This window comes from Myxocyprinus asiaticus, chromosome 3 (genome assembly GCF_019703515.2).
Source record: "Myxocyprinus asiaticus isolate MX2 ecotype Aquarium Trade chromosome 3, UBuf_Myxa_2, whole genome shotgun sequence".
In the NCBI taxonomy this organism is placed as follows: Eukaryota; Metazoa; Chordata; class Actinopteri; order Cypriniformes; family Catostomidae; genus Myxocyprinus; species Myxocyprinus asiaticus.
In genome coordinates this window covers 21,535,267-21,549,312 of record NC_059346.1, presented here as the reverse complement: position 1 = coordinate 21,549,312, position 14,046 = coordinate 21,535,267, and the positions used below count along the sequence as shown (strand labels likewise).

The following is a 14,046-nucleotide window of genomic DNA, read 5'->3' as shown; positions in this document are numbered from 1 at the left end:
GTAATGCTGTAGCTGAGTTTGATTGTCGGCTGCTTATGTAGTAATGTGGTTAGTTAGATTATCGTTCAGTTCTCAAGTCGTGGAAAAGCGGTGTCTATATTGAGATTGCTTCTAAGTTTCTTCAGCTGAACACCGACTCTGGCACGAGAAGCAGTACAGTGGAAAGTGTCTGTATGGCTTTGTACACTGCACATTTGTACACAACATCTCCCACCCCAAAATGTATGTTTCAGTAGTAAATACGTCAACAGACCAAAGAAAACTGCGCTCGTCAAGGGACTTCACGGGGACTTTAAAGTTCCCTATCTGTCACTCACTCGACGTTGTGTCGATGTAGTGACACTAGGGGTCACTCTTGGGAGCCCGAGACACCTCTGGTCTTTGATATAAGGCCAGTGAAAATTGACAAGTGGTATTTGCATGCCACTCCCCCGGACATACAGGTATAAAAGGAGCTGGTATGCAACCACTCATTCAGATTTTCTCTTCGGAGCCGAACGGTCATGCTCATTGAGCTGAATATTACTGTTCATTCACCTCTGCTAGATCTGAAGGCGCATTTCAGTGGATTCTCCCTCCTCTGCACTGGTGCACTGCAGAGAACGGCCCTGGGTGCTTCGGCAGAAAAACAAGAGAGTATATTTTCTGAAAGAGCTTTTCCTCCTCTAAAAGAGTATATATTTCTCTAAAAGAGCGGCACACACGGAACGTCTTTTTAAAGACGCATCTTTTTAAAGATGCCTTTCCAATTGTGTGTTATTCCTGGTTGCGGTCGTTATCTCTCAACTTCGGATGGTCATGATCGCTGTCTTTCGTGTCTGGGCGCGACCCACACGGAGGCAGCATTTGTGGATGGTTCATGTTCTCACTGCGAGAACATGACCATGGCAACGTTGCGATCGCGGCTTGCTTTCGTAAGAAAGCAAGCCACCCCAGCTGCTCCCCGCCTCAGTCCTTCTACCTACGGTAATGAGTCCAGTGCGGCTAGCACTGGGGGTGATTTGGGGACCCCAATGGGATTGTCTCCACCGGGTATCCCCCCGCGGACCTCCCATTCCCCAGCACGCTCGTCTGCCCCAATCGGGCTTCCGGATGAGTTCGTCTCACGGCGAGTCTGGCTTCTTGTTCGGAGCCCGCGAAGATGATGAGCTCTCGAGCGCAGTATCAGAGAGCGGGCTTGTCCAGTCGGACACAGAAGCCTCAGCTGGGCTTCCCCCTTTGGGGACGATTGGCCAATCACAGGCCGATGCCGAAACGACGGACATGCTTTCCCGGGCGGCCGCGAGCGTCGGGTTAGAGTGGAACCCTCCACTCTCTCCTGAACCCTCGCGGCTTGATGATTGGTTCCTGGGCTTGCAGCGCCGCTCAAAGCAGCCACGCCCCGCTCCAGTGCCATTTTTCCCGGAAGTGCACGAGGAGCTGACGAAGTTGTGGATGGCACCTTTTACTGCCCGGCCCCGATTCCGCAGTTCCCCCGCTCTCACTACCCTCGATGGCGGGGTGGCCAGGGGCTATACGGCAATTCCCCCGGTGGATAAGGCGCCCACGGTGCACCGATGCCCGCAGAGCGCCGCCACCTGGCGCAGACGCCCTAAGCTCCCGTCCAAGCCCTGTAGGCTCACGTCGTCACTGACAGCTAAAGCTTACAGCACTGCTGGACAAGCCGCCTCTGCCCTGCATGCCATGGCTCTCCTGCAGGTCCACCAAGCCAAGGAACTGAAAGAACTGCACGAGGGTAGTTACGCCCCAGATTTGATGCAGGAACTGCGCTCGGTGACCGACCTCACTCTCCGAGTGACGAGGGTCATGGTGCGGGCTCTCGGGCGGACGATGGCCACACTAGTGGTCCAGGAGCGCCACCTTTGGCTCAACTTGGTCAAGATGGGCGAGGCCGACAAGCAGTTCTCGGCGGTGAAGCAGCAGATGGAGGCAATCCGGCACATCCTGCCCTGGCACGGCTCAAGATCCCGCACCCCATCTGCTTAAATTCATGCTTAAAGCGCCCCTGAGATGGGCGACCCAGGGACGAGGGAACCCACTCACGTGGAGCTGATAGAAAGATCACTCCATCCCCCTGTGGAGGGCCGGGTGGAAAATCTTTTGTTGCCTTTTTGTTTGATTTCGCCGCATGCCCAAGTGGCTGCGGTACCCAACAGTTCAGCAAAAGAGGCTTTCTTCCTCCCTGGGTCACATACCTGGTGTGTATGGTCGTCACCACGACTACCGTCCACGGGTTCTTTCTTGCAGGATCGGCGCTCCAGAGGTGGCCTTTCCGCCCCTGAGCGCCCAGCTGTGGCACACGGCCGCCTTAGGGAAGCACGACCTGATCATCAGGTTCCTAAGAGGCGCCAGGAGGCTGAACCCTTCCAGACCGCGCCTTGTTCCCTCATGGGACCTCTCTGTAGTTCATCAGGGTCTACAGAGAGCCCCCTTTGAGCCTTTGCAGTCAGCCGAGCTTAAGGCACTCTCCTTGAAGACTGCCCTCCTGACTGCGCTCACCTCCATCAAGAGGGTAGGTGACCTGCAAGCGTTCTCTGTCAGCGAAACGTGCCTGGAGTTCGGTCCGGGTTACTCTCACGTGATCCTGAGACCCCGACCGGGCTATGTGCCCAAGGTTCCCACCACCCCTTTTAGGGAACAGGTGGTGAACCTGCAAGCGCTGCCCCAGGAGGAAGCAGACCCAGCCCTGTCGTCGCTGTGTCCGGTGCACGCTTTACGCATCTATTTGGATCGCATGCAGAGCTTTAGAACCTCTGAGCAGCTCTTTGTCTGCTTTGGTGCACAATGGAAAGGAAGCACTGTCTCCAAGCAGAGGATCACCCACTGGCTTATTGACGCCATAACTATGGCATATGTCGCCCAGGACATGCCGCCCCCGGTAGGGCTACGAGCCCATTCTACCAGGAGTGTAGTGGCTTCCTGGGCCCTGGCCAGGGGTGCCTCTCTAACAGACATTTGCAGAGCAGCGGGCTGGGCAACACCCAACACCTTTGCAAGGTTCTACAACCTCCGGGTGGAACCGGTTTTGTCCCAGGTAGTGGCACGCAACACAAGCGGATAAGCCTGGGATAGCTGGCTGGGTGTATCGCTTGCACACAGTGCCTTCCACCTCCTTTTGAGCTGAAGACGTGCGCCATTAATTCCCAGTAGTGTTCACAAGTTTGTTCCCTGGTTGACTTCCTCCGAGCCCTGTGGCAGTTGAGTTTTCAGAAAGATTCGCTGCCGGCCCAGTACATGCGCTAACTAAGAGTCCTGTTCTGGGGTAGGTGCTCCGCACGTGGCGGACCTCATACGATATATATCTTCCACTAATTAGTTTCCCTGTTGGCAAACTGCGTCTTCCTTGGGCAGAGTCCCTCTGCCCCAGTTGCCATGTTTGTAGTAACTCCTCCCCCATTGGGCAGGATCTACCTTGAAGACTCTCCACATGGTTGGAAAGACCATGTGACGTATCCTTCCACTTAAATATCCCCCCCTCTCTTTGGGTGAGGTGTGGTCTCCGCTGTGTCTTCCCCTTGGGAGGGACACCCCCCGACTAGACCTGGCGGTAATATAATATAAGATAATCCCCCTTCTTTTTTAGGGAGTGGAATAAGAGAAAGGGAAAAGAGGCCACGACTGGGTTAAGCCTGTCTCTATCTTTTGGGTAGTCGACTTGTCCCCAAAGGGCCGTTCGACACTCATAACTATGTTGGGGGAGGTTACGTGTCGACCAGGTGTGCTGGCTATGAGGCACACAGTAGTCTGCCCACCACACACCGCCAGTTCACGTAACACAGTTCAGCCAATTGTGGCATTTCGTATAGGGACCCCTAGTGTCACTATATCGACACAACGTTGAGTGAGTGACAGATAGGGAACGTCATGGTTACTTGTGTAACATCCGTTCCCTGATGGAGGGAACGAGATGTTGTGTCCCTCCTGCCACAACGCTGAACTACCCGCTGAAATGGCCGGACCTTATATCGGCTCCTCAGCATAAAACCTGAATGAGTGGTTGCATACCAGCTCCTTTTATACCTGTATGTCCGGGGGAGTGGCATGCAAATACCACTCGCCAATTTTCATTGGCCTTTTATCAAAGACCAGAGGTGTCTCGGGCTCCCAAGAGTGACCCCTAGTAGGGGGCCTGGGTAGCTCAGTGGTAAAATACGCTGGCTACCACCCCTGGAGTTCGCTAGTTCGCTAGTTGGAATCCCAGGGTGTGCTGAGTGACTCAAGCCAGGTCTCCTAAGCAACCAAATTGGCCCGGTTGCTAGAGAGGGTAGAGTCACATGGGGTAACCTCCTCGTGGTCGCTATAATGTGGTTTGTTCTCGGTGGGGCACGTGGTGAGTTGAGCGTGGTTGCCACAGTGGATCGCGTTAAGCCTCCACACGCTCTATGTCTCCGTGGCAACGTGCTCAACAAGCCACGTGATAAGATGCGCGGGTTGACTGTCTCAGATTCGGAGGCAACTGGGATTCGTCCTCCGCCACCTGGACTGAAGCGAATCACTACGTGACCACGAGGACTTAGAGCGCATTGGGAATTGGGCATTCCAAATTGGGAGAAAAAGGGGAAAAATCCCCCCCCCCCAAAAAAAGAGTAACCCCTAGTGTCACTACATCGACACAACGTCTCGTTCCCTCCATCAGGGAACGGAGGTTACACGAGTAACCATGATGTTCTTTCACATGACTCATGTCAGGGCTTCAACACAATGACATCCTCATGAAAAACGTGTAAACGTGAAAACATTTGAGCTCAGAACAGGAGAAAATCCTGGCGAATGCATTGATGCATCGTAAAAAGAGAAAAAGGGCTTGTTGAATGTGGCTTCACAGACTTACCAAAACACTCCCAGGATGTTCTTGGTGAAAGAACGGAGGCACCTTGATAATAGGTTTTAGTCTCATTTTAAGTTGGACAACAGTCAGTTTGACATTCTCCTGGACAAAGCTGAACATTTTTTTAATTTTTTTATTAAGTGATGCAACAAATGGTGTCAGTTAGAGGTTTCAGGAAAATTATACCAAACAAACATAAAATGACAGCAAACCCAAGATAAGAAAGTAAAATAATGCAAAATAAATAGAAATTATTGGGGCATTTATGATCTCTTCAATGCTTCAATAATGTTTGTGCATGTGTGTTGAAGCTTTGGCAATAATAATAATTAATGCAAATAAAGTACGTTGAAATTGAAGTTAAACAGTTTTTAAACATTTCTTATTCCTTTGTACTCTAAAAAAACATAATTAGTCAGGTAAACTCGTGTGACAATCACAAACTTAAATGCAAAGTTGTCATTGCAAAGACAGTCATAGCATGCATATGTCAAACAAATTGTCCAGTAATCATTGACTGCCCTTCGAAAAGGTTGAATAGTTTACTTTGAGTGTGGCATACCAACACTTGACTCGTGTAATGCTGTAGCTGAGTTCAATGCATTGGGCAGCGCAGACGCAAGTCATGTGAAAGGGCCATTACTGTGAAGTCTACAATCTCTACATCCCTCTTTAACTAACCATGACTCTACCTCTCTCTCTCTCTCTCTCTCTCTCTCTCTCTCTCTCTCTCTCACTGTACAGTTTCTCTGAGTCTGGTGTGAGAAAAAGTATTTTTCTCTGGCCTTAAGGACCATACAACACAAGGACCTCAGAGAGAACAGGTTCAGTGGACTGCTGACCTTTACAAGCATCAGCCAAAGAGAACATTTTGTTTTAGAGAATTTATTAGACGAAGACAGAGGATAAGAGAAACAAATATTTCAAACCCTGTTCACAGTTACCATTGCCACTGTTTGCCTTAAAGGAGCAATATGTAACATTGACATCAGTCATTTAAAATAGGTACTGCAGTCCAAATTCAAAATATTGGAGAGAGTTGTCTCCCCCGCCCCCTCCTCCCCAGACTCGAAGCACACATGGGTTACCAGCTTGAGGACACGCAACAGGAACAAGCAAACTGACAATGGCAAGCGACGAGCCTTACACTGTAAGTTGATCAGCTAATGTATATGTTTGCAATATTTTTATTGTTTGCAAATTATCAACCAGCTCATGTGGATTTTTTTTATAACTCTTTCAATGTTAGCTAGATGTATTGCTGGCTTCATGGCTGCAGCACGCTGTGTTTGCCCGCTAACTTGTTTCAAATCTGGCAGCCCGGGGTGTCGAAATACTATTGAGAAATGGGCAGTGGGCGGGATCACACAGGCCAAAACACAAACAGAAATTCCGGCCCGGAACGAACATTTTAATGTAGAATATACTGGCTGTAGCATTGTTTTCAGAGAAGACAGTATTTCAACTTAGCATATTTCCTAAATCTCGGATAACATATTATGATAATTTTATGCTTTAGTACAGTAAATATATTACATATTGCACCTTTAAGTTCATCTCAGAAAAAGGAAACTGTGACTACAGAAACAATTGCTAAACAAATATAGCTGTCTGCCCTGCTTCTAAAATTCATCATTACTAGTTGAATCTAGTAAAACTAGGGCTGCTGATTAAACACATTAATTTATTGTGATTAATTATATAAAAAGTGTTTATTTTATTTTATTAAAACAATCCTGACAAATGTACTCTTAAAACAGATTGCTGTAGACTGTAGGCCAGTGATAGGCTTATGTTCAATCATATGGAATTTCATTTCGTTTTTTTATTTTTTTTATTAAACTTCACTGTCAGAATCGACTGAAAACACATTCTTCATCTTACCTGCATTTGGAATGACCAATCGGCCACCAAGATGGCCAAACACTGCGCTTGTCTTCAACTGAGCATTCCCAAGGGTGTGCGGTCCATTAGGAATCATACTCTTCTTCTTGCCCTCTACTGTGCTGTAGTTTGGGTGAAGGCCAGTAGGAAGACTCTCCTGGTGGGCTTTGACATGATACTCTGCCCGGTCTGACACACCAAGTGAAACCATAAAGGAGATCTGATCTTTTACCTTGTCTGGCAGGGGGTCAAAGAGCTCTTTGTCTATGGAGTCCTGGAAGCAGATTGGACTGCTGTAGGTCTGGCCCACTGTTATATCAGGCTGCATGGAAGAATTCAGAAGAAGTGGATTGCCTGGGGAGATGAAGAAATAGTCTGTAATATTTAGGGTGTTTTTTATAGGATTTGTTGATGCAGGCGAAAAGAAAAGAATATGGTTAGATGAGGTCGTGAGGTGCCAACTCCAGTAATACCCGATGCAGCACACCGTGGCCTGAAAATCAAGGCGTGCAAATAGAAAAGGATTAAATATTAAATTTGCTGCTTTGACTAAAATATTTATTCTGAAGAGTTTGAAAGTGGAAAAAATGTCTCCTCTTGAAAAGGAAAAAAGTGAAAAGCCTGTGAGAAAAGTAAATGCAATTGCACAAACTAAATAACTAACAGACATTTTTAGTACTTTCAATACATTTCTTGGCCCTTCAAAATTTACTGACACAATGGTGGTTCTGAACAGGTGCTTTATTATTCAGTTTTACAGTTTTCATTCCAAGCTGTCTTTTTCCAATGATGTACTGTAGTCCATTTCAATAGAATTAAACTCAGTCTTCCAAAAAAAAATAAAAATAAAAATAAAAAATCAAATCATTGCTAGTCATCCTTAGTTCTGATGATGGTCTGCTGGTATAGCTGCTCTCCCATCCTAGCCAAGCTGGTGTTGAGCTGGTCGACCTGCTGGTCCCCCAGACTGACTTGCAGAATAGCACCCAAAACCCTTCTAAAAACAAACCAGCCTAACCATCTTGAGCAGGCTTGGAGACCAGCTAACCTAAGGCTGTTTTTTGTTTTGTTTATTTCTTCTAAGACGATGCAGTGTATACTCTTTATTAGTTCTCAGCTTAGCTGCTGCCACATGTTATTTGACTTCTTAATCCACTAGTCAAAGTAAAATTTTCATGACAACAGTTGCTTACATGCATTGACAGTCACATCCTTAAATGACTTATCACTGTCCATTAGAACAGTTTTCCAAGCATTGAGCTTACATGTTTAAAGAGCAGTACGTTCCCCAGTGACATTACTGGGCATTTGTATTTCACTGTATATTTAAACCATTTACCTACTCAAAAGGACAAACACAATTGAAGTCTATGTGACCTTTTTGTTTTTAAAGATTTTTGCCTTCTTCCAGTGTGTGCTCGAGCAACTCTTCGAAGGGAGTCTTTATCCTTCGCTGTTACTCTCCCACCTTTTCCAATCTGAAGCACACACACGCCATCCCAGAGCTCCCACGATTCATCCTAGTGTCAAAGTAGCTCTAACATTTGAGTCACTTAGTCCTTGCTGGCCAGCTGCTGCACAGTGAGGGGTAGGAGGCAGGAGGCTAATGGGTCTTTATTTTTAGGAAAATCGTTAATTACCCCAGACTGGGCTGGTCGTGTCAGGTGTTTGGGATATTTGTAGGCACCAAGCTTGGACAGGTCAAGGTTTTGTGATAGGGTGAAACTGGGCCTGTCTTCTGATTTTTAGCAGTCCTGTAAAGTTCTAATGAGCTCTCAGGACAGATCAAAACATTGTTGAAAAATGCTGAAATTTAGGAATCATTGTGCTGCTTATGGAGATTTGGAATAATCAAATGAGAATTAATTACCCTTTAACTACTAGCTAGCAGACAACTGATTTCAGTTTTACCAGACTTATACTGAAATTAGAGTTTATTAAATGGTTCAACATCTTGAATTCACACTGACAACAGATTGGTTTTTCCTCTTCGTATCTGATCACTGTGTGGCAGGAAATCTTTAAAGTGACTGATTTAAATGAAAGGGCAAGGCAGCAGGATGATAGGAGTTAATGAAACAGGGATGTAGCTGGAAACCTTGCAGCAAAGATTTGGAATTAAAGTTGTGATTAAAATGACTCAGTGGCTGAGATTTCAACAGCAGAGCTAATGCAGTCAGACTGGCAAAGGTCCAGAGTCTCAAACTGTTACCTGGGATTTAGAGAGCCAGCTGAAATATTTAAGAGACTTGATCATAATTACACACTGTGAAAAGCAACAAATGTCATGGAGACAGAATAATAACATTTGATCTAAAATATAATAGAATTAATCATGCAAAAATGTATTTTATGAATTTTTCACTACCCACAGGAAATAAAATCACAAAAGATTTTTTAATATCTCAATTGTTTCTCCTAAAAAAAGTAATGAAATTAAATGGAAAACAAAATGCTTCTCAGATATTGCTCCTGAGAAAAAGACCCCAATAATCTCACGAGTATCTTTTAGATATTCAAAACAGATCTACCCCATACAAGCGGCTATAGAAGATGGATTAATCTCAACAATCTCACAAACTGTTCTTAGATTTTCCAAGATACCAAAGTTTGCAATCAAAAGTCAGAAATTTCAATATGAACTCAAACAAATGTCATAAAATTCTTCCAAGACCAAAATTTCCAAGCATTTCTATGCACATTAATTATACACTCGCCAAGCACTTTATTAGTAACACCTGTACTTATTTATGCGATTATCTAATCAGCCAATGGTGTTGCAGCAGTGCAATTTATAAAATCATGCAAATACGGGTCAGGAGCTTCAACCATCAGAATGGGGAAAAAATGTGATCTCAGTGATTTCAACTGTGGCATGATTTTTGGTGCCAGACAAGCTGGTTTGAGTTTTTCTGTGATTGCTGATCTCCTGGGATTTTCATTCACCACAGTTTCTAGAGTTTACTCGGTGCCAAAAACAAAAAACATCAAATGAGCAGCAGTTTGTTGATGAGAGAGGTCAACAGAGAATAGCCATGGCCTCGTTTCCCAAAAGCATCATAAGCCTAAATTGATCGTAGAAACCAATGCAGCCAAGACTGGTTCGAGCTGACAGAAAGGCTATGGAAACTCTAAGATAACCACTCTGTACAACTGTAGTGAGCAGAATAGCATATCAGAATTCACAACACATTCAACCTTGAGGGGGTTGGGCTACAACAGCAGAAGACCACGTCGGGCACTTTATTAGGTCCATAGTGTTCTTGATAAAGTGCTCAGTGAGTGTATCGTTATATACTATATTTGCTATAAATACTATATACTTACTATATATCCTATATATTCTTATTCTCCAAAGAAATTATAAAAGAAACATCAGAGACAAAGTTGATACATAAATGAAACATAACTGAGAATTATTCCCCCGAGCCTGGAAAAAGCAACTTATGAGCAATAAAACAGTGGAAATAAAACTAAATCAAAATACAGAAAATTATATCATATATCATATCATAAACTAAACATATTCCTGGGCATCAGTTTGTGAAATGAATAACTGTTTAGTCAAGCTTCAGTTTTGGCCATTTGTCAAGCTTCACTCTGTGCCACTGAATCAACCTCCAACATGTTCCCTTTACCATTGCGTGGGGTTTGGTCTTCCTGCAAGCTGATAGGAAATGGAATGGCTCTTAGTGGAGGGCACAGCGGGAGCTAGGGAGAAAGTTGGCTTTTTTAAATAGGATTGATGACCTGACAGATGCGGCTCAGCTGATCCCCTTCTTTCCTGTTGCATACAAAAGGGGTGTGTTGCTTCCCCAGGCCTTGAGCACAGTAAACGCAAGCTGCTCGTCGCAGCTCCAGCACAGCCTTTCTGTGTGCTGTCACAAGCTGCCGGGATTGATTACCCTGTGAGGCGATGGCTATCACTTGTTGTGACCCAAAAGTGTCAGTGGCGACAATATGGATGTGTAGAGCGGAACCAAATGCTGGTCACGTGACCACAGACACTTGCCAACAAAACTTATCGGTATTGCAAACAAAAAAGCAGAATTGATGTTCAACGTAGCATGGTTTTCACATCCATCAAAGGATTTCAGATTTAGAGTTTTTTTTGGTTGAGCATGTGTGGTCCCTGAGGGAAGGATGTTTGTGTGGGAAGAAGTGGCAAAGTAGTTAGATCACATGTACCTTTCAGTAAAATATGAGCATATAAGCAATAGCATACAGTAGCCCCCAAAAAGTAGTGGGACTTGATATATTTCTAGTTTTTGCACAAGCCCATAGTTAAAGTGAGAAATTATACCTCTGGTTACACTGCCAGAGCACTGATTTCATACGGCCCCTAAAATGACCTTGGTTAAATCTACACTATGTAACTTTTTTTTGTTAAAAAATAAAATGTTATTAATGAGAGAATGCAACAAAAATCCATCTTCCAAACCATGTCTTTACCCAAATATATTCATAAATAAACCTATAATATATATTATATTAGAAATATTTTAGAGCTGTTGGGACGGATTTTGCGGGAAATTGCATATATACGCCATTTTTCCATAAGTGTTGACGTCATATCCGTACACAGAGAAAATAAGCTCCGGCTTCTGTAGCACGTGTATGGTGCGGGAGTAGCTGAAGCTGAAAGATTGTCATCACAACGAATGAGAAAAATTGACCATGGATCATTCAAAACGGCAAACCTCCCGGGAATCACCGGTTGTAAAAACAAAGAAACGCCGAACAGAGCAGAGTCTTCAAGCAAAAAGTTAAAGTGACAGAGTTTGTAATAAAACCCGAATCAACATCGGCTTGTCTTTTCAGAGGTGGCGACAACTGAAAGGATTTAAAAGTGACCCAGAGATGGCTTTTTTCTTACTCAACAGGTATGATATTTTATTGATATGGTTTATGTAACGTCTGTGTGTGTGTGTAGTGAAATAAAATAATTATACTGTAATCGGTGTAGAACTTTTCACTTGCTAGCACACATGTGTATTTTTCTTTGTAAGCGCAATAATTTATATTCCTGTAGTCCTAGGCTTGCCAAGGACATGTGAGTCTTGAAATGATGTTGACCACTGGTTGGTAACAATGACAATCTATAAATTAGTTACTACCGTGGTCTGTTTGGCCAGAATATCCAGCAATTATAAAAACGTTACAATGTTTGACCTTATTAGACTGGCAATGTTAGTAAACATTGTCAGATATCCGTCTTTTCCTTACTTTTGATATTTATTTGTCCATTCGCTCTGATAAGATGTCCTGTATTCATGTGTACACCGGTCCCTCGAACCACATTCATCCACGCAGAGGAGCAGAGCCGAAGCACAACCAAAACAATGTTTTTCCGCAAGACGCATGCAGTTTTATTCTTTAACCGCTAGAGGGCCAAAAGTTAACATAAAACATAAAATTATATCTGTAGGTCCTGACCAAATCAGTAGTTTTTATAATATTTTGATGCATATTTCTTTGACTAGATTTAAATCAATGAGTCTTACAGATCTAGCCACTTAATCTTCAATGAGCTCTTACCTTGTCTGGTGGTTTTAAAGTTGAAGGACTGGAAGCCCCCTGCCAGAGCAGATGAGTCGATGACATCAACTCCGTACTCACTCTGACTCTTCCTGTAGAAAGTGATGGCCACGATGAGAACAACCACAGCAATAACCCCCGCAGCCAGACCAGAGTAGAGTGCAACATCGGTAGCGCTCTCTATACCTGTGACACAACCATAAACACACACTCAGGCTCAGTGGGTCACCTGTCATGTATTGTGAAATCAATTCTGGACATATCCCAGATGATGCACATTGCTGAGACTTCTGCAAAAGAGCCTTATTAGTTTATACTAAACAATACTACTTCTAAGCTGTTGTGAATACAGTTGCTGGATTTCATTCTGACATGACAATTCGATAGGTATGTCTTGGCAAAATATTGTATTGCAGATGAGCAAACGCTCTATTCCATTGACCAAATGAAAAGAAACAAACTGAATATGACATATGCATACAAGGTTCAAACATTGGAAATTTTATAAACAAGAAATGTGCAAAGGATTGATATTTGTTGAGAATTGTTAATTTTTTCGCAGGTGAAATGGTTTCACAGGCCAGGAAATAATAGTTTGGAGCTAGAGAGACAGCTAAATCTGTCACGCCTGATTTTCGTTGTTAGACTTGCAAATCTATTAGACACCTGTGCAAATGGAACAGGTGCAATATTCACACGTTTAACAGTGTATACAGACATGCTTAGCACATGAGAGCAGTTTTGGAGGTGTGAATTCCAGGTCTCTTACTATTTTATTAACTGGCAGTGTGGTGTGCCAGCACCCCACACAATGATACATCTGTTCAGCTGGCATCTACAGCAGTGGCCCGAGTGACCTCTGCAGCAGGAGAGTTGGGCACACAGAACTTTCCAGATCACAAAGTACATAGAGAACATTAATCATGCCTTGAGAGGAATAGTATGTTTATAAACTGATGCACTACATACAGTTTAAGTGGATAACATGGTCCAAGCTGAAAGGGTAAAGGTGAATTAATTGCATGCCCATCATGCAACAGATTAGATTTAATTTAAATAATTGTATTATAACCCAACTCACACATCAAGCCAAATGGAAGAGTTACAAAGTCACAATTTTGTAATGGCATCTTAAATCAGGAGATTCAAAAACAATATAGAAGCACCTGGTACTAATACGTATTTAAAACGATGTTTTTCCAAAGTAACTCAATATGGTTAAATAATACACAAGAGAGAAAAGAAGACATAATATGCTTGATGAAGTGAGTTAATATTCAATGATTTCACCTCGTTGCATCCCCTAAATATAGCATGTCCAAATGCCACATTCAATCACTCACTCTGTTAAATCTTCAAGGATATATACAGTATGAGTGGCACTTTGAAAATCTCTGAAATAGATATGTAGAAAATTTTGAGATGTTGATAAGGACACCTGTAGAACCTGAATATTAAGGACTGCGCTGCAAAAAGTCTGATTCTTACTCATTAACTTTGTCCCACTTTATGTTAGGTGTCTTTAACTACTATGTGATAACTTTAAAATATATACAATACAATGTCTTTATACGGTAACTACATGTTGTTCTGCAAAATTATCACAAGACTCACATTTGCTGCTACAGAGGTTGAAGTACGGGTAGGTTTAGAAGTAAGGTTAGTGTTAGGGTTAGATTCATAGGTAAGGTTAACAGTATAACTACAGATGTAACTAAATGTAGGTACTTCAAATGTAAGTACAATGCAACAATGCATATGTAGATAATAAGTGCACTGTATCAAATAATTAAAGG

At 43.5% G+C, this 14,046-nt stretch overlaps 1 protein-coding gene across 1 annotated transcript in view; it reads right to left on the bottom strand.

The window, feature by feature from the left end:
• The window catches only part of unc5db (unc-5 netrin receptor Db), a 236,460-nt gene that overhangs the window by 29,832 nt on the left and 192,582 nt on the right, over nucleotides 1-14,046 (bottom strand). Inside the window, exons 9-10 of the mRNA XM_051662360.1 lie at nucleotides 12,251-12,436; nucleotides 6,713-7,066 (exon numbers count right to left, since the gene is read on the bottom strand). Of these exons, the coding sequence (XP_051518320.1) occupies nucleotides 6,713-7,066; nucleotides 12,251-12,436 (540 nt within the window). The remainder of the gene's footprint in view (nucleotides 1-6,712; nucleotides 7,067-12,250; nucleotides 12,437-14,046) is intronic.